Consider the following 20,952-nt stretch of genomic DNA (forward strand, 5'->3'; position numbering starts at 1 on the left):
AAAAGCAGATAAACTGCAAGGAAAAATAGACAAATCCACAATTCTAGTCAGAATATTCAGATATTTCAACAGCTTTCTCTCAATAATTGATAGAAAAAGTAAGCATAAAATCAGCAAAGATATAGTAGAAGTGAACAACACTATCAACCTCATTGACCCAATTGACATTTTTAGAACACTCCATCCATTAATATCAAAATACACATTCTTTTCAAGTGCACATGGAGTATTTACCAGAATAGACCATGTTCTAGGCCACAAAAAAGACTCAATGAATTCAAAAGGGTCAAGACATACAAAATATGTTCTCTAAAAACAATGGAATTAAATTACACATCAACAACCAAAAGATCTCTGGGAATTCCTCAATATTTGAAAATGAAACAATCCACTTCTCGATATCCCATGGGTCAAAGTAGAAATCAAAATAGAAAATAGAAAATATTTTGAACTCAATAAATATTTAAAAAACCACACTGTATAATTTATGGTATTTTGCTAATGCAGTATTTAGGGGGTAATTTTTGTGTACTAAAAACCTGTATTAGAACAGAAGAAATGTCTCAAAACAATGACTTCAGCTTTCACTTCAGTAAAAAGAGCAAATAAAACTCATAGTAACATAATTAATGGAGATCAAAGTGGAAATCAGTGAAATAGAAAACAAAACAATAGATAAAATCAACAAAACCATATTCTTGTAAGGCAATATTCATAGCAGCATTATTTATAATAGTCAAAAATTGTAAACAACCAAAATGTCCATCAAAAGATGAACAGTAGCTAGAAAAGTCAAATTCATGGTGATAGACATTTGGTTTCCAGAGGCTGGGGGCAGGAGGGAATAAGGTTATTGCCTAATGGATACAGAGTTAACTATTTGGGGCAATAAAAAACGTTTTGGACATATCAATGGTGATGATTTTGCACAACATTGTGAATATACTTAATGGCACTGAATTGTACACTTGAAAATGGTTAAAAGGGCAAATTTTGTTATACATATTTACCACGATTTAAAAAAATGAATAATGTGGGGCACCTGGGTGGCTTAGTCATTAAGCGTCTGACTCCAGATTTCAACTGAGGTCATGATCTCACAGTTGGTGAGATAGAGCCTGCTGGGGATTCTCTCTGTCTCTCTGCCCCTCTCCTGTGCTCTCTCGCTCTCTCTCTCAGAGTAAATAAAGAAACTTAAGGGGCGCCTGTGTGGCTCAGTCGGTTGAGCATCAGACTTCGGCTCAGGTCATGATCTCACTGCTTATGGGTTCGAGCCCCGTGTTGGGCTCTGTGCTGACAGCTAGGAGCCTGGCACCTGCTTCGGATTCTGTGTCTCTCTCTCTCTGCCCCTCCCCTGCTTGCACTTGCTCGCTCTTCTCTCCCTCTCTCTCTCAAAATGGAATAAACATTAAAAAAATAAAAATAAATCAAATGAAATAAAAACAAAGTAACTTAAAAAATAATGTAATATGGGGCACCTGGGTGGCGCAGTCGGTTAAGCGTCCGACTTCAGCCAGGTCACGATCTCGCGGCCCGTGAGTTCGAGCCCCGCATCAGGCTCTGGGCTGATGGCTCAGAGCCTGGAGCCTGTTTCTGATTCTGTGTCTCCCTCTCTCTCTGCCCCTCCCCTGTTCATGCTCTGTCTCTCTCTGTCCCAAAAATAAATAAATGTTGAAAAAAATTAAAAAAAATGTAATATACAAAAACTGCATTGAATTGTACAATTTTTAAAAAGATTTATTATTTTTTTTCAGTCTTTATTTTTGAGAGACGGAGCATGAGTGGGGGAGGGGCACAGAGGAGAGAGAGAGAGAGAGAGAGAGAGAATGAGAGGGAGACACAGAACCCGAAGCAGGCTCCAGACTCCGAGCTGGCAGAACCCGACGCGGGGCCCAAACTCATCAATTGCGAGATCACGACCTGAGCCGAAGATGGAGCTTAACCGACTGAGCCACCCAGGTGCCCCAAAGATTTTTTATTTTTAAGTAGTCTCTACACTCAACCTAGGGCTTGAACTTAGGACTCTGAGATCAGGAGTCACATGGTCTACTGACTGAGCCAGCCAGGTGCCCCTGTAATTGCAGGATTAAAATTAGTGAATTGTGCAGTATGTGAATTTAGATCTCAACAAAGTTGCTAAAAAAAAGAATGTATACTATATGATTCCATTTACAGAAAACTCTAGAAAATGCAAATTAATACATAGTGACAGTAACCCTAATTCATTCACTAGCTCATTTTCTTTTTATAATTTTTTTAAAACATTTATTCAGTTTTGAAAGACAGAGAGAGACTGAGTGAGAATGGGGAAGGGGCAGAGAGAGAGGGAGACACAGAATTTGAAGCAGGCTCCAGGCTCCAAGCTGTCAGCACAGAGCCTAATACGGGACTCAAACTCACAGACCACAAGATTATAACCTGAGCCAAAGTTGGCCGCCCAACCGACTGAGCCACCCAGGCGCCCCATCTTTTTAAAAATATTTTTTCTTGGGGCGCCTGGGTGGCGCAGTCGGTTGGGCGTCGGACTTCAGCCAGGTCACGATCTCGCGGTCCAGGAGTTCGAGCCCCGCGTCAGGCTCTGGGCTGATGGCTCAGAGCCTGGAGCCTGTTTCCGATTCTGTGTCTCCCTCTCTCTCTGCCCCTCCCCCGTTCATGCTGTCTCTCTCTGTCCCAAAAATAAATAAACGTTGAAAAAAAAATATTTATTCTTTTTTTTTTTCCTGACAGGCATTTATTTATTTATTTATTTATTTATTTATTTATTTAATATGATTTATTGTCAAATTGGCTTACATGCAACACCCAGTGCTCATTCCAACAAGTGCCCTCTTCAATGCCCATCACCCATTTTCCCTCTTCCCCCACTCCACCCTCAGTTTGTTCTTTGTATTTAAGAGTCTCTTATTTATTCTTTTTAAAAAATGTTTTATTTATTTTTGAGAGAGGGAGAGAGACAGAGCACGAGCAGGGGCGGGACAGAGAGAGAGGCAGACACGGAATCCGCAAAGCAGGCTCCAGGCTCTGAGCTGTGAGCACAGAGCACGACATGGGGCTTGAACCCGTGAACCATGAGATCATGACCTGAGCCAAAGTCAGATGCTCAACCGACTGAGCCACACAGATGACCCCAAATGTTTATTCTTGAGAAAGAGAGAGACAGAGAGGGAGACACAGAATCTGAAGCAGGCTCCAGGCGCACAGAGCCTGCCCCCAGGCTCTAACAACCCCGGAGATCATGACCTTAGCGAAGCCGGTGGCTTAACGGACTGAGCCACCCAGGCACCCCCCACTCCCAGAGTCACCCGCACGCCCCTCGTTTTCTTTTATCGCCTCCGTTTCTCCTACTACGTCAGTTTCCCGAGCGCCTCCTTATGTTAATATTGCTCTTGAGGAGGAAAAGGGGGCCTGCGGAGGAGGGGGTGGCCTCACTTGCCAAGGGAAAGATGAGCCTTGGGGACCTCTGAACCGAGTAACTCCTTTTGGGGTCCGCACCTGGGGTCCTGAGCTAAGTAATCCTCGATCACCCCCAGGGTGTATTTTAGAAGCCTGTGACTGGCAGACAGTGAGGTTGGCCCTAGGACTCCACTTCCCAGGAGGTGTCGGGGCACCGTGGCGAGACTGCGTGTGACGACGGGGGGGGGGGGGGGGGGGACTCGGTAGCTGCCCGGATGTGGCGCTGAGCCCGCCGAGCCTGCCCACCCCGGGCGAGAATTGCCCTGGAGGCTCTGCCGGCATCGGTGAGCGACGCGGGGAGGACGATCGTTTTGCCAGGTAATCTTTTTGGAGACCCTCCCCCCCACCGGGCGGTACCCCTCGCCTCCCTCTTCTTGAGTCTCCCCATTCCCGGACGGTTGGTTGCCTAAGTCTGTGAGCCATTCCCTGGATGGAAGGCATTTGAGGGTGGGATGAGGTGTATGTATGTTATGGAGGAGACTGAGCCAGCTCTTCCTGTTTGTGAATCCTATTTGTGGGGCACCTCTCTGTCCCGGGCTCACCAGTTCATATGAAGTCCTGGATTCAATTAGCCTTGGTGAAGAAGGATGTGAGGGAAGTGCTGAGCGGGCTCGTGTGGTATTGATGGGTCACTACCACTGCCTCTGGGTTGGGGAGTGTTCACATGGCTTCCTTCGGCCCCCAGTCCTAAAGCCTTCTTCGACTGGACTTGAACCAGAGAAGTCTGTCTTCAATGTGAAAAGGCTTCCCGGATTTAGTAGATAACTAAGTTGCAAAGTGTGGTAAATAAAAATGGGGGGAGGGTCTTCTGCTGAATTGATTTAATTTCAGAAAGTTACAGAGTGATTTCAAGTACATTAGACTCAGACTTATGGAAAGGGTGAGACTTGGAGGAGAATGTGCTAGAATTACTAATGCTTTTAGCTGCATTCTGGTCTCCGCTGCTATTGGGTCTTTACATTGTGTTTCAACCTGGGAGAAAATGGACTCCTATGCAGACTATACATGTGAAGAAGGATGCCTTGTCAGAGGACATTGGAAGATTTAGAAGAAACTGTAATTCCAGTTAACCGCGAATGACTAACTCAGAAGGGAACTTTCTGGGGGTGCTGATTTCTGCAGCGCCGCACCTCTCCCAATTTCTGATCCTAGAGGCATACCTAAAGATCTCTGAGCTGCTCTGATGTCTACTTCACAGTGCTACTGGGAGGCTTAAAGAAGATAATGTGAAAGTATTTGGCACAATGCCTATAATAAGCTCTCAAGTTTTAGATTCCCTTTGCTTCCCCATAGCAACTTTTTTTTCCCTCTGAGCCATGAATTACTTTGTATTATTATTTGCCTTTTCACAGAAGTTTTGTCTTGACCACAAGATTGTAACTTCTAGCATTCTTTCTTTTTACTCTTTTTTGAGTCCCTTCTAGTAGTGTGCTGCCCATAGTAGTACCTGGGAGAGTGTGTGTAGATAGTGGTGGTGGTGAGGAGGGGAAAGCTGAAGGTGACTCTTAACAGCACAGCATTGTGCTAGATCCCAAAGCTGAGGTAGACAAACTTGTCTCATTTGCCTTTCTCTTATAACTTCTAGGCTTCTACCAGAGCTCCAAAACCTTGAAGAATATTTTTATTTTTAGTAATTTAAACCATTTTTAAATGTACAGTACAGTAGTGTTAACTGTATTCATATTGTTGTGCAATAGATCTCTAGAATTTTTCTTTTTTTAAAAAGTTTGTTTAGGGGCGCCTGAGTGGCTTGGTCAGTTAAGCGTCCGACTTCAGCTCAGATCGTGATCTCATGGTTTGTGATCTCACGGTTTCTGAGTTCGAGCCCCGCATCGGGCTCTGTGCTGACAGCGCAGAGCCTGGAGCCTGCGTCAGATTCTGTGTCTCCCTCTCTCTCTGCCCTTCCCCTGCTCACTCTCTCTCTCTCTCTCTCTCTCTCTCTGTGTCTCTCAAAAATAAATAAACATTTTAAAGTGTATTTATTTATTTTGAGAGAGACAGAGAGCACAAGTGGGGGAGTGCAGAAAGAGAGGGGGACAGAGGATTCTATGTGGATTCCACACTGTCAGCACAGAGCCCGATGCAGGGCTCAAACTCACAAACCACGAGATCATGACCTGAGCTGAGGTCAGACGCTTAACCAACTGAGCCACCCATGTGCCCCAGATCTCTAGATTTTTCATCTTGCAAAACTGAAACTTCATATCCATTAAACAACTCCCCATTTCTCCTCCCTCAGCCTTGGCACCTACCATTCTGCTTTCTGTTTTTATGTATTTGACTACTCTAGATACCTCATGTAAGTGGAATCACGCATTATATGGCTGTTTGCAACTGATTTCACTCAGCATATATCCTCAAGTTTCATCCATGTTGTAATGTATGAAGATTTCCTTCTTTTTAGGGCTGAATAATATTCATATATATATATCACATCTTTTGAAGTTTATTCATTTTTGAGAGAGAGAGAAAGAGAGACACAGAGGGAGTGGGGGAGGGGCAGAGAGAGAGAGAGAGAGAGAGAGGGAAACACAGAAGCCCAAGCAGGCTCCAGGCTCCACGCTGTCAGCACAGAGCCCAACATGGGGCTCAAACTCACAAACTATGAGATTGTGACCTGAGCCGAAGTCTGATGCTTAACTGAGCCACCCAGATGCCCTGATCACATTTTTTCTTTATGTGTTCATCCATCGATGGACATTAGGTTGCTTCCACCTCTTGGCTCTTGTGAGTAATGATGCAATGAACACTGGTGTGCAAATATCTCTTTGAGATCCTGTTTTCAGCTTTTTAGATATATTTTTTGTATTATTTTCTAATTTTTATTATTTATTTATTATTTTTGGGAGAGAGAGGGTGCAAGTGAGCGAGGGGCAGAGAGAGAGGGAGAGAGAGAGGATCCCATGCAGGTTCCACACTGTCAGTGCAGAGCCCAAAGCATGGCTCAAGCTCACCCGATGCAGGGCTTGAACTCACGAACCGCGAGATCATGACCTGAGCCGATGTCAGATGCTTAACCGACTGAGCCACCCAGGGCGCCCCTTTAATATTATTTTTAAACTTTTTAACCATGGATAATTCCAAACATACACATAAGTAAATAAAATCTATAATGAAGGGTGCCTGGGTGGCTCAGTCAGTTGAGCGTCCAGCTTCGGCTCAGGTCATGATCTCACGGTTTGTGAATTTGAGCCCTGCGTCGGGCTCTGTGCTGACAGCTCAGAGCCTGGCGCCTGCTTCGGATTTTGTGTCTCCCTCTCTCTCTCTGCCCCTCCTCTGCTCTCAGTCTGTCTCTCTCTCTCTCTCTCTCTCTCTCTCTCAAAAAACAAATAAACATTAAAAAAATAAAATATGTAATGAACATGCAGGCTGAAGAAATTAGTCTATTAATTGTACAAAGTAGCACCCCCAAAACACCTGGGACTTTTCCTGGGCACTCCCTTTCATTGAAAGTTTGCTGTGGGTGAGGATGTTTTGGGTTATGTTTCAGACCTGGGATGTTCTAGCTGCACTTCATCATCTAGGCTCCCAAGCATCAGTGTGACTTGAAAGCCCATCTGCTTACAGAGATGAGGACCTGAGCTTGGGGTGCAAAGTGCTCTTTGTGCCTAAGAGTTTTGCTCTGGTTCAACAACTCCGTCAGGTGCACAATTGTCCTAAAGGCAGTCACTCTGAACAGAGATGTTAGACACTGGATGATACCTATAGCAGGCTGGGAAGCTGAGTTGTACAGGCAGTAATTGCTATAGGAATTCAGAGGAGGAAGAAATTAATCCAGACTGGGAAAATCAAGGAAGGCTATTCTCAAAGAAGGTGGTGGTGACCTTACCCTGTTTCCATTGAAATGTATGTATGGGGCACCTGGGTGGCTCAGTCGCTTGAGTGTCCGACCGGCTCAGGTCATGATCTCACAGTTCGTGAGTTTGGGCCCCTCATCGGGTTCTGTGCTGACAGCTCAGAGCCTGGAGCCTGCTTTGGATTCTGTGTCTCCCTCTCTCTCTGCCCCTCCCCCACTTGTGCTCTATCTCTCTCTGCCTCTCAAAAATAAAGAAATGTAATAAAAATTAAAAAAAAAAGAAATGTATGTTTGATCCTTATGTCTATTCCTAGATGCAAAGAGATTCCTAGATGAAAAGAGCTGATGATCAGTGGATACCCTGGGATGGTTGCCTACTGGAGCTGAATTACACCCTGAACTTTTAGCTGTGGGACCTGTGCTAGTGAAGGCTTCTTGGTGGAATGCCTTGCTGGTCAGAATTGGCTGTGTGCGAGGATAGCTGCCTCCAGTGTGCCTGTGTGAAGCATACTCAGAAGGCCAGCTTTTCTTTTTTTTAAGTTTATGTATGTATGTAATCTCTACACCCTACGTGGGGCTTGAACTCACAGCCCCAAGATCAAGAGTCACATGCTCTTCCAACTGAGCCAGACAGGCTCCCCAGAAGGCCAACTTTTCTTGATTCTGACCCAAAATAAGGTGTTTTGTTTTATCTATGATATGGGCCTGATGTAGACCTTAGCTAATAAGACAACAAGATGGGGGATGTATCTATTCCCCCAAATTCCGAAGGTGAGAAACTAACAGATTCTCAATTTTTTTTTCCATAATCAAATACATATGACAATTTATTCCCATTCCTCCATGTTCTGACACTTGACGAAGCTAATGCTATCAGGATCAGGTCTGAAATTAGTATAGTAGTTAAGAAGCTAAAAGGAAATGGAGTGTTTTGGGGGACGCTGACAGGGTAGGGCATTGATAGTAAACATGCTTCTTGGAGATCATCTGTACCTTACCATTAACTCTCAAATGCTTGATTCATGAAGAAATGGATGAGAAAGTATGGTGCTGTTATGACCTATGGTTTTGCTTAGATAGGGTAGGAAGGGATGAGATCCCTGCTTTGTCTAGCATTGTAATCATATTACAGAATGTTGCCTTCCCCAGAACAGTAGAAGAATTATTATGAAGTCATGGTAGCTTCTAGTACTTCTAATGAGTATTCCCTATGTGGCAGGCACTAATGAGTACTACATGTACATTGTTTCATTTAAAAACATGCCCAAATTTACAAAGCTTAGGAAAAGAGAGGACTGGTTTTAGACTCCAGGTGGTCTGACTTCAGAGCCTGGACTCTTTTTATTTTATTATTATTTTTTTTTAATTTTTTTTTCAACGTTTTTTATTTATTTTTGGGACAGAGAGAGACAGAGCATGAACGGGGGAGGGGCAGAGAGAGAGGGAGACACAGAATCGGAAATAGGCTCCAGGCTCTGAGCCATCAGCCCAGAGCCCGACGCGGGGCTCGAACTCCCGGACCGCGAGATCGTGACCTGGCTGAAGTCGGACGCTTAACCGACTGCGCCACCCAGGCGCCCCTGAGCCTGGACTCTTAACGACTTCTGTAGAGGGCTATGTCTGACTGGCCTACCTTTCTCTCCAGTATTACAGTGTCACTGTTTGTTAGGAACAGAGGTTTCTTTGCTGAGTCCATAGCCACATCCCCAAAGTAAGAGCCATGTCTCTTTTGTTTCAACCTTTAGAACCTTCTTTATATATCAATGGTTTTTTATTTTTATTTATTAAAAAAATTTTAATGCTTATTTATTTTTTGAGGGGGGGAAGGGGCAGAGAGAGGGAGACACAGAATCTGAAACAGGCTCCAGGCTCTGAGCTGTCAGCACAGAGCCCGATGTGGGGCTCGAACCCATGAGCCACAAGATCATGACCTGAGCTGAAGTTGGACACTCAAAAACTATATCAATGGTTTTTTAAAAAATTAGTTCCCATTTATTGAGCACCCACTATGTTTTAGCACCTTTGATAGAGTATATCCAGGTGTCATGACAATGATGTAACATAAATACCTATGTATATGAATGGTTTTTAATCTTTATGGGCTCAGCCCTTTTCGACAATCTGATGACAGTTTTTGATCTTCTTTCCAGAAAAATTCACTTACGTACATTCACATCATATTGTATACTTCAGAGGCGGCTTCTAGGACCTACTGAAGCTTATTGTCTAGCAGTCCATGGACTCCGCGGTAAGAACCCCTACCCTATACAGTCTTTCTCAGCTGACTCTTATGTGGTGTTAAGGGGATGGACAGTGTGTGTGGGGGGGGTGTCTTACTTCCTCAATTTCTCAGAGGGAAAGAAAGGTTTATAAAGCATAGGCTCCCAAAATTAACCAAGCATCTGTGAACACTCTTTCTTCTTCTTCTTTTAAATGTTTTATTTATTTATTTTTGAGACAGACCATGAGCAGGGGAAGAGCAGAAAGAGAGGGGGAGACAGAGGATCTGAAATGGGTCCTGTGCTGACAGCAGAAAGCCCGACATGGGGCTCGAATTCACAACCTGTGAGATCATGACCTGAGCCAAAGTTGGACGCTCAACTGACTGAGCCACCCAGGCACCCCTGTGAACACTCTTTCTTTCTCTCTTTCACTTAGGACTCCAAGGGAAGAATGCAGACAATCAAATGTGTGGTCGTAGGAGATGGGGCTGTAGGTAAGACCTGCCTCCTCATCAGTTACACAACAAATGCTTTTCCTGAAGAGTATATCCCCACCGTCTTTGACAACTACAGTGCCCAGACATCTGTGGATGGCCAAATTGTCAGCCTGAACCTGTGGGACACAGCTGGCCAAGAGGAGTATGACCGACTGCGAACGCTGTCCTACCCCCAGACCAATATCTTTGTCATTTGTTTTTCTATTGGTAACCCATCGTCGTATGCCAATGTGAGGCATAAGTGGCACCCAGAGGTCTCTCATCATTGCCCCAATGTACCTGTCCTGCTGGTAGGCACCAAGAGGGACCTGCGTAATGACATTGAGACAGTGAAGAAGCTGAAGGAACAGAGCCTAGTGCCCACAACTCCTCAGCAAGGCACCTCCCTGGCTAAGCAGGTGGGGGCTGTGAAGTATCTGGAATGTTCAGCCCTGATGCAGGATGGGGTCCATGAGGTATTTTCAGAAGCTGTCCGCGCTGTGCTTTACCCTGCCACAAAGAAGAACACCAAGAAGTGTGTCCTCTTATAGCTTTCAGGGTGCTACTTGGGGACTGCACCTAAGGAGAATGAGGGGGATTCCTTTGATAGCATTTAACAATGCCAGCACAAGCGATTTGTCTCTTTTCCTAGAACCCATAAGCTCCAGGTTGTTGGGCTTTTGGAGGAACAAAGACAGCCTAGTTTGTACATGGCTGCTTTGAAGTTTGGTCTGAATCTTCTGGAGGAAGTTTGGGGAGAGAGAGAGAGACTGACTTTTACCTCTAAATTTAGCTTTCCTACTTATATTTACCATTGAGCAAGTGCCTCACAGAAGGACAAGTTTCTACAGTTTTCAGATCATTGCCTTAAACTTTCTAATATGCTAATTTTGGAAAAGCATTTTATATGTGATTCCTGGGTGTTCCCAGTATTGGCATGTTCTTCCCATTCTTGAGATCAGATATTTTTGCAAAAAATGGTTAAGCAGCATTTTTCAAAGTTCTGTGAGATACTAATAGATGTTCCTTAAAAGGGTTCTGTGGTCAAGTAAGTCAGGAACCAGTGATTTTTTTTCAGTTTGTTTAAATGCCAGTTACCATACAGTATAATATTAGTTTCAGGTGTACAATATGGTGATTGAACACATCTGCACAACACCTGGTGTCCATCACAACAAGTTCACCCCTTAACCCCCATCACCTATTTAACCCAGCTCCCTACCCACCTCTCCCTTCTGGTAACCCGTGATTTAAATAAAGCTGAATAGGTTCCTCTACTGCAGGAATTTATAACTTTCAATAAGTAGGCAACATTTCCCAAAATTATTTCACTGAACTTTTTTTGTTTTGGTCCCATGCAACACCTGTTAACATCTCTGGAAACACATTTTCAGAGATACTCAATTAATAGGTACTAGAAATTCTCACAGAGGCTGTGGGGGGAAAAAAGCATAATGTGATCCTGTTCTTTTTGAGGTTTCCCTCTTTTTTAATGTTTATTTTTTTGGGGGGGGGTAGGGGCAGAGAGAGAGGGAGACACAGAATCTGATGAGGCTCCAGGCTCTGAGCTGTCAGCACAGAGCCTGACGTAGGGCTTGAACCCACTAACGTGACATCATGACCTGAAGTCTGATGCTTAACTGACTGAGCCATTCAGGTGCCCCTCCCTCTTTTTAAAAAAAGTTATATTTTGAGAGGGAGAGAGAGAGAGCTAGAGCACACACAAGTGGGGGAGGGGCAGGAGGAGGGAAGACAGAAAGAGAGAGAGAGAGAGATGCAAATCTGGAACTCAAGAACCTTGAGATCATGATCTGAGCCAAAATCAAGGGTTGGCTGCTTAACCTTAACTGACTGAGCCACCCATGTGACCCATTGATGTTTCTTTCCCTCCCTATGCCTTTGAGAGGAGTATTCATCCACCATGGACTTGTTGGTTCCTCTTCCACCCTCAGGAAATGGGTTTGGCACTTAGTCATGATAGTGCCTTGGGAGTGGGGTCTTGATGGTCAGATCTGCTCAGATTATGATAGCACTATGGGCTTGGCGATGTGGAGTTGATCCCTCCATAAAGCTGTGTCCCTGAGGTGTCTCTTAGTCCCTGTTTTTCTGTCAGCTTTCACTTTAGGAAAAGACCACTAAAGGTTAACCCCATAAATAAAACTAACCAACCAACAAACAAAATGTTCTGCTAGTCATTGTCAGGGAGTTCTTTGATTCCCTCAGACTCCTCAGTGTCCTCTGAGTTACCATAAAGGCTACCTTGCTCTCTTCCTGTTCCTCCCTCCTCTGTACATCTGCATCTGTGTGTGTGTGTGTGTGTGTGTGTGTGTGTGTGTGTGTGTGTTTAGTCTTGGTTGCCTTTGAGGTCCTGTAGTTGCTCCAAGAGAGTTGGAGAGCATGTTGTATCTCCAGACCCCAGGGCTGTCACATTTGTGGGGATTTTGCTGGAGTTGCTCAGCCTGCTCTGGAGAGTAGGAGTCAGATTCCTTACCCTGGTAGGCCTGCTTCTCCTTATCCTCCCTACTTGTAGTTTTGACCTTCTTCATCTTATATAGAAGGAAAACAAAAATTCTCCACCTGGCAGATAGTGGTTGAGAACTCCGCTGTGTACATACTCTCTCACCCTGCCAAAATAAGCATTGGATCTTTGAGAGTCTGGGAAATGGAGTTAAAAGAATCACATCCCACCTTCTGTGGTGGGTGAAGTGCCTGTGTTTTGCTCTGTGATGGTCTTACTGTTGCTCTTTGACAATATATGATCAGATTAGCCCTCAGGTAAACTGAACCTCCTGAATAGGGTTGCCAGATAAAAGGGAATACTTTTTTTTTTACAAATAATTTTTTTAAGTTTATTTATTTACTTTGAGATAGAGATTGTGAGTGAGGTAGGAGCAGAGAGAGGGAGAGAGAGAGAATCCCAAGCAAGCTCCATGCTGTCAGCGCAGAGCCCGACATGGGGCTCAAACTCACGAACGATGAGATCATGACCTGAGTCGAGATCAAGAGCCAGACACCCAACCGGCTGAGCCACCCTGGCACCCCTACTTTTTTACAAGTAATTTTTTACCGTAAGTATGCACCATGCAATATTTGGGACCTACTTAGAGTAAAGCATGATTTGCTGTTTATCTGAAATTCAGATTTAATGGGTCATCCTGTATTTTTATTTGCTAATTCTGGCACCCCTATTTTTGGAGAATCTGAACCCTGGAGGTCAGGCAGATACCAAGTATTGTTAGAAGGTAAAAAGTCATGTAAGCTCACTAGTCTAACTCCTTTTCTTCTGGTTTTCCTTTCCTTCACCATGGGCAAAAGTGTTTTGTTTTGATTTTCCTTTATCACTGCACCCTCCACTCCATACAGTAATTCAATGGTGTATATTTTTACACCACTGATTGTCTAAAGCTGTGGAGGATCCAGGATGGATATTGGCTGGTAGATGTCTCCTATCTCAATTTCAATGTACTGTATCTATTTCCGGTGTGTGACCTAGGGCCCCAGGGTTGTAGGGGCTCTGTGTGAACAAGGTATTACCTGGAAGAAGGTGAGGGTGGCCCAGTAACACATTGGAAAGTGGGGGTCTGTTAGAGTAGTGTGACTGTAGGAGTCAACTGGCCACTGAGTTTTCCCACAGGCAGCCAAATGAAAGCACCAATTGCTCGAGTGTAGTCTAGTCTCAGGATGTTCTGATTGATGCTGCCTGAGGTGCTCACAGGACTTCGTGGTTGAAAGGGGCTAGAAACGTGGCTGACACCTGTGTCTCTGGGAACTTTCTGTGTAGCTACTGAAATCTCTTTAATTGGCTTTTAATTTAATTGTGGCTCCTGCTCCCACTTTGCCTGGCAAATTCCCAAATGTAAGCCTGGATTTGGTTTGGTCAAAGTTGTGTCCTCTAATGAATGGAGATTTGATCCACAAGTCTGAGAGTGTGGTTTTGAATTGGACTATTCTGATGGTCCTAAACATACACTGGCATCTTGATTTTTTTTACTTAAAAGGATTTTGTATCAAGACTAACATGCTAATATCACTTTTTAAATTGTTCATAATGGATGGTAATAAACTTTTCTGATTTTACTGGGTCTGTTGCTTTCTAAAGATTGAAGCAATTCCTCCACCCCCCTCCTTTGTTTTGAGTGGCTTCTAAATGCCTTTCAACTTGCAAAGGACGAAATAACTTTAATTGTCATATTTCACATCGCACCTGTGTGTAACTGTACTTATTTTTCTACCTCAGACAACCAGGGTAGGGGACTGTCTTCCCTGTTAACATTGATTCTCTAGTTCTTGCCTCACCCCAACCACCTATGTATCTCCACGATTTAGCTTCATTTCCTGCTTTTCACTAGTGACACACCAGTTAGTTCCCTGTAAGCAATTATTACACTACATCCAGTAAACAATTATCAGACTCCTGGTGTTAGAGGTATTACTGTACTAGTGGCTACAGTTGTAGACATGAGACATAACATTTAATGTCCTTTGCCTCTTCCAGTTATCTCAGGAAAATATCCTTCCTCTGTTTGTCATAAAAATGAACTAATACTGACTTAATTGTATATGGTGCCAATGCACTATTAAGTGAGTGGTAAGGAAAAGCAAAACAGGGTTGTGTTTTGTTTTGCTTTGCTTTGAAAACAGATTTATTGAAGTATAATTTACATACCAAAAAATTCACCCATTTCAAGTGTACAGTTTAATGACTTTTAGTAGTGACTGAGTCCTGCAGCTGTCACCAAAATCCAGTTTTAGAACATTTCCATCACCCCCAAAAGATCCCTCATGCAGTTAATTCCTGTGCACATCCTCAGCCCTAGGCAATCAGTACTCTACTTTGTCTTTCCTGAACATTTAGTGTACATGGAATCAAACAATACGTGATCTTTTTTTTTTTTTTAATTAACATCTACACCCTTGGCACAAAAACAGACACATAGACCAATGGAATAGAATAGAAACCCCAGAACTAGACCCACAAACGTATGGCCAACTCATCTTTGACAAAGCAGGAAAGAACATCCAATGGAAAAAAGACAGCCTCTTTAACAAATGGTGCTGGGAGAACTGGACAGCAACATGCAGGAGGTTGAAACTAGACCACTTTCTCACACCATTCACAAAAATAAACTCAAAATGGATAAAGGACCTACATGTGAGACAGGAAACCATCAAAACCTTAGAGGAGAAAGCAGGAAAAGACCTCTCTGACCTCAGCCGTAGCAATCTCTTACTCGACACATCCCCAAAGGCAAGGGAATTAAAAGCAAAAGTGAATTACTGGGACCTTATGAAGATAAAAAGCTTCTGCACAGCAAAGGAAACAACCAACAAAACTAAAAGGCAACCAACGGAATGGGAAAAGATATTCGCAAATGACATATCGGACAAAGGGCTAGTATCCAAAATCTATAAAGAGCTCACCAAACTCCACACCCAAAAAACAAATAACCCAGTGAAGAAATGGGCAGAAAACATGAATAGACACTTCTCTAAAGAAGACATCCGGATGGCCAACAGGCACATGAAAAGATGTTCAGCGTCGCTCCTTATCAGGGAAATACAAATCAAAACCACACTCAGGTATCACCTCACGCCAGTCAGAGTGGCCAAAATGAACAAATCAGGAGACTATAGATGCTGGAGAGGATGTGGAGAAACGGGAACCCTCTTGCACTGTTGGTGGGAATGCAAATTGGTGCAGCCGCTCTGGAAAGCAGTGTGGAGGTTCCTCAGAGAATTAAAAATAGACCTACCCTATGACCCAGCAATAGCACTGCTAGGAATTTATCCAAGGGATACAGGAGTACTGATGCATAGGGCCACTTGTACCCCAATGTTCATAGCAGCACTCTCAACAATAGCCAAATTATGGAAAGAGCCTAAATGTCCATCAACTGATGAATGGATAAAGAAATTGTGGTTTATATACACAATGGAATATTACGTGGCAATGAGAAAAAAATGAAATATGGCCTTTTGTAGCAACGTGGATGGAACTGGAGAGTGTGATGCTAAGTGAAATAAGCCATACAGAGAAAGACAGATACCATATGGTTTCACTCTTATGTGGATCCTGAGAAACTTAACAGGAACCCATGGGGGAGGGGAAGGAAAAAAAAAAAAAGAGGTTAGAATGGGAGAGAGCCAAAGCATAAGAGACTGTTAAAAACTGAGAACAAACTGAGGGTTGATGGGGGGTGGGAGGGAGGAGAGGGTGGGTGATGGGTATTGAGGAGGGCACTTTTTGGGATGAGCACTGGGTGTTGTATGGAAACCAATTTGTCAATAAATTTCATAAAAAAAAATAAAATAAAATATCAATTGCAGGACAAAAAAACAAAACAAAACAAAAACATCTACACCCAGCGTGGGGCTTGAACTCATGTGCCTGACATCAAGAGTTGCATGCTCTACCGACTGAGCCAGCCAGGTGCCCCCAATATGTGGTCATTTGGAACTCACTTGTTTTTTTTTTTTAATTTTTAAAATGTTTATTTGTGTGAGAGAGAGAGAGAGAGAGAGAGCGCGAGCTTGAGTGGAGGAGGGGCAGAGAGAGAAGGAGGTACAGAATCTGAATCAGGCTCCAGGCTCCAGGCTGTCAGCACAGAGCCCAACACTGGGCTCAAACCCATGAACAGTGAGATCATGACCTGAGCCGAAGTTGGATGCCCAAGCAACCACCCAGGCACCCCTGGAACTCTTCTTTTATTCAGCAATAATATTTTCAAGCTTCATCCATTTTGCAGCACACATGCGTACTCCATTTCTTTTTATTGCTGAATAATATTCCATTGTATGGATATACCATATTTTATCTACTCATAGTTGAGGGAAATTTGGATTGTTTCTACCTTTTGGCTACTATGCATAGTGCTACTGTGAACCTTTGTGCACAAGGGTTTATATGGACATGTTTTCAGTTCTCTTGTGTATATACCTAGGAGTGCTGGGAATTGCTGGGTAAACTTATGCAAAACCACATTTTAAGTCAAGAATAGCATCTTTAATATTTATAGTATCTGAAGCCTCTTTCCCCATTCTATAATCCTCCATCTACCTCTTGCTGAATCTACTTTTCCTTAAGCACAAGCATCCAAGCAGTATAAAGTACATTTAAAAACATATTCCATTCTGCTTTTTTGCCTTAACCATTAGGATAGCAAAAGTATTCTCCTAACTTTTCACTACCAAAGTGCAGCATCTCAGCTACTATGCAGGTTTTGGCAGATCTTTGTCATCTGGCCTAGAAATGTAACTACTGTTCACATTCCAAGGGACGTCCATGCAGTGAAGTACTAAGCAGCCATAAAAGTGAATGAGGAAGAGTGCTATTAAGTGGTAAACGGTGATTTCCAGGCTAAATTATTAAGCGAAAAAGCAAGGTGAAAGAGTATATATAGTATGCTACCTTTTGTGTAATGAAAAAGCAGAAATAACATGTGTACTCATTTGCTTATTTTTTTTTTTAATTTTTTTTTCAACGTTTATTAATTTTTGGTACAGAGAGAGACAGAGCATGAACAGGGGAGGGGCAGAGAGAGAGGGAGACACAGAATCGGAAACAGGCTCCAGGCTCCGAGCCATCAGCCCAGAGCCTGAAGCGGGGCTCGAACTCACAGACCGCGAGATCGTGACCTGGCTGAAGTCGGACGCCTAACCGACTGCGCCACCCAGGCGCCCCTCATTTGCTTATTTTTGCAAAAAAGAAATGCAGGAAGTACAAATACCAAATCATTATATTGTACACCTGAAACTAATAGAATATGTCAATTATGCCTCAATAAAAAAATAAACACAGGAAGGATAAACCAGAAATTAATGGTTACTTAAAGAGAGTGGCTGGGCATGGGGTACAGAGCATAGGCCTGGGAGCAAGACTTCAATGGAAATAGCTTTTTACATAGTTACATACTTACATAGTTTTTAGGGTACAGTTGCATAGTTTTTACATAGTTACATAGACTTTGAACCATGTCAAAATTTACATATTTTAAAAATTAAATTACATAAAATGGATAATAAAAGCAAATCATAAAGTTGAATACAAACAGAAACAAATCCATAGAGAAAAAATGATTCAAGTAATTTTTTATAAACAATTTTTAATGTTTTATTTATTTTTGAGAGACAGAGAGACAGAGTTCAAGCAGGGAAGGGAGAGAGACACAGAATCTGAAGCAGGCTCCAGGCTCTGAGCTCAAATATAGCATCATGAATACTGGGACAACCATTTGTGCCTTCTGGTGGCCAGCAAAATATTGAACCTAAATCAAGTTGAAGAAACAGACGAATTCAGAAAACGGAGTATTTTCAAGACAATTTGCCTGGATTCTTAAAAAAATGTGTCATTTTTTTGAAAAGGCTGGTGTTTTCTGGATTAAGACTGAAGGGAAATTACCAAATGCCACCGCATTCGGAACCCTGAGCGGATCCCGGTTTGAAGTGTAAAATGCTCCAACTAGGACAACTGGGGAAATGTAAATATGAACTGTATGTTAAGTGATATTGAATTAAAGATTCATCGCACTTAAAGATGCGATAATGGTTTTGTAGATATGTAGAAAAACGTCTATTTTTAGGGCTGGGGAATCCCATATTTGTGCAACCTACTTTCAAATGGTTCAGAAATGTTTTTAAAAACCCTGTAAAAATGTTAACAATTAAGAATCCAGGTGGGGGGTCGGCAGTTCATTCTACTCTTTCGTTTTCACATTTCTCGAAAAAAAACGGGGCGGGGGGAGGACTCCACTTCCATGGGGAAATGTTAACTCAAAACAACTAACGTGCAAAGGTAGTTCTGGCACAGTGCAATTCACGGCCAGTTTCTTCTTGACAGGAAACAGCGAAGCGGGACACCCAGGGCTATTTCTAACCTCCACTTCCGTGTACCCTGTCGTGGACGCCCGCGGTTTACCACGACGTGCCTCGCAACCGAGGCAGTTCCCATAGCCCTCCAAGGCTCTGAGAAGGGTCGCGTGAAGATAAGTGGAAGGGGCGGGACCCAACCGTTCCTTTGACCAACCGCTTGCGAGATATGTAACCTCCTGATCGTGTACTGTCGAATCAAAAGCCGTTAGTAAAGTAGTGAAACAAATTCTCCTTTTTCGTAGGACGGCCGGTCTTTCCGGTTTCCGTCTCCTCCCGCCTCATTCCGCTTCCGGCAGGGCCTGGTTGGATCAAGGAGCTCTCTAAGTCACTTTTGGGCGACTGATATTTTTGTTTCCGGTCTATGGGACCCGGCTGGGATTTGCTGCTGCCCGCAGCAGCTAGTGACACCACGACCGCCATCATGTCTGACACAGACAGCGATGAAGATTCGGCGGGAGGAGGCCCATTTTCTTTAACCGGTTTCCTTTTTGGCAACATCAATGGAGCCGGGCAGCTGGAGGGGGAAAGCGTCTTGGATGATGTGAGGGCGTGGGCGTGGGGATAGGGTTGGGGGTGGTGCAGTTCAGGGGAGCAGGTAAGATTGAGGACAGTAGAGGGTGCTTAGGGTAGAGTTTCTGGGAGACGGCGCAGTTAACGTAAGAGGAGAGGAAACAAGCCGGCACTGTCATACTAGAGTGTGCATAACAGACTGGGGAGGCTTGGTTCTGTTTGAGGGTAGGGAGAAGAGAGAATGGTAGGCTAGCCCTCGTAGGTCAGGGGCGCTGATGTGGGGGCCTTTGGGGGATAATATTCATCCTAACAAGGCAGCAGGAAAAATAGCGTAACTAGTGACATTGTTTTTAAACCGTTGCTATGAGAACCTTGAAGATTTTTGAAACTGCATTTCTGACATCATTCACCTGACGTGGTTCTAGAGCCAGAGAATTGGACCTAACCTGCAACAGATCATGTAGTTCAAGCCTCAGTTTTTAGAACAGTGAATGTTCAGATTATTTGGGGCAGATCTCTTCTGGCGCAGTGCACTTCTTAGGTAGTTTCCCCTGCTCACTGACATTCATGGAATTGTTTCCTGTGCCTAAATGAACCTTCCCTACTTTGACTTCGGTTCATTTTCTCAAGGAGAAAACACTGATCAATTTTCTTCTGCCATACACGCAGACACACAAAAGGTAGTAAAAAAAAGTTGTCTTCCCTTTCTAATCCAGTGATTTGCCTTAACCTTTAATCAGAGAACTACTGTTCCATTTGTTTAGACTTGATGATGGTTCTTTGAATAATTTTTTCTTATATTGAAGTATGGTGATGAAATTGGACAGCATATATATATATATATATATATATTCATAAAGATCTGATCAATGTGGAGTTTAGTGGAAGATACACTTTACAGTTCTTGAATGTGATGTTCCTAAGCTTTGTGTGGGAAGCTTAGGTTTAATTGTTATCTTTGACTCTAGTGCTGTCCCTTTTTCAGGAATGTAAGAAGCACTTGGCAGGCTTGGGGGCTTTAGGTCTTGGCAGCCTGATCACTGAACTCACGGCAAACGAAGAATTGACTGGGACTGATGGTGTCCTGGTAAATGATGAAGGTAAGTCTGGGTCATGGGGAGTAAGGTGGAGGAGGAGGCTAGCCACTTACTGTATATGCACTTTTCAATGGGAATTATTGGGAGTGAGAGTTACTTGCTCTTAGTTGAGATATACCGTGCACCCCCCCCCCCCCCCCGCTTTTATTTATAGGATGGATCAGGAGTACAGAAGATGCTGTGGACTATTCAGACATCAATGAGGTAGCAGAAGACGAAAGCCGAAGATATCAGCAGACAATGGGGAGTTTGCAGCCTCTTTGCCACTCAGGTGATTCTTTAGTGTCCTCAGTAGAGCATCCCAGGTCATTTTCTTGCTGTGTAGTCCATTTTGTTTTTGTGTATGCTTTCTGCCATTGTTCTTGTTCTCCATCCTTTGCTTCTCTCTCTTTGTCAGCTCAGTTTTACGTAGTTGCTGTCCTTTTTGTGTGTGTGTCTGGGGCAGTGTCATATTCAGGCTTTTATTCCTCATACTGGTTTTCCCAAATTATTGGTGAACACCAAGTCAGGATGATAATGCTTTCTTTATC

General features: G+C 43.4%; 2 protein-coding genes across 14 annotated transcripts in view; both read left to right on the plus strand.

Annotated features, from left to right (window-relative positions):
• Nucleotides 1-3,171: 3,171 nt before the first annotated feature.
• Nucleotides 3,172-14,024, plus strand: LOC122477527 (rho-related GTP-binding protein RhoG-like). The gene is made up of 3 exons (XM_043570588.1): nt 3,172-3,771; nt 9,400-9,497; nt 9,908-14,024. Exons 2-3 carry the CDS (start codon nt 9,486-9,488, stop codon nt 10,496-10,498), a joined length of 603 nt encoding a protein of 200 aa, XP_043426523.1. The 5' UTR covers nt 3,172-3,771; nt 9,400-9,485; the 3' UTR covers nt 10,499-14,024.
• Nucleotides 14,025-19,080: 5,056 nt separating this feature from the next.
• The window catches only part of TAF1 (TATA-box binding protein associated factor 1), an 87,041-nt gene continuing 85,169 nt past the window's right edge, over nt 19,081-20,952 (plus strand). For 10 of the 13 annotated variants that reach the window (XM_043570598.1, XM_043570591.1, XM_043570599.1 and 7 more), the window contains exons 1-3: nt 19,082-19,356; nt 20,311-20,425; nt 20,577-20,693. In XM_043570598.1, the coding sequence (XP_043426533.1) occupies nt 19,177-19,356; nt 20,311-20,425; nt 20,577-20,693 (412 nt within the window). In that variant the 5' untranslated portion in view covers nt 19,082-19,176. Of the gene's footprint in view, nt 19,357-19,410; nt 20,006-20,310; nt 20,426-20,576; nt 20,694-20,952 lie in introns of those variants that run through there. The other 3 variants (XM_043570589.1, XM_043570602.1, XM_043570597.1) reach the window with 2 other exon arrangements.

The sequence above is a fragment of the Prionailurus bengalensis genome, chromosome X, assembly GCF_016509475.1.
Source record: "Prionailurus bengalensis isolate Pbe53 chromosome X, Fcat_Pben_1.1_paternal_pri, whole genome shotgun sequence".
NCBI classification, from domain to species: domain Eukaryota; kingdom Metazoa; phylum Chordata; class Mammalia; order Carnivora; family Felidae; genus Prionailurus; species Prionailurus bengalensis.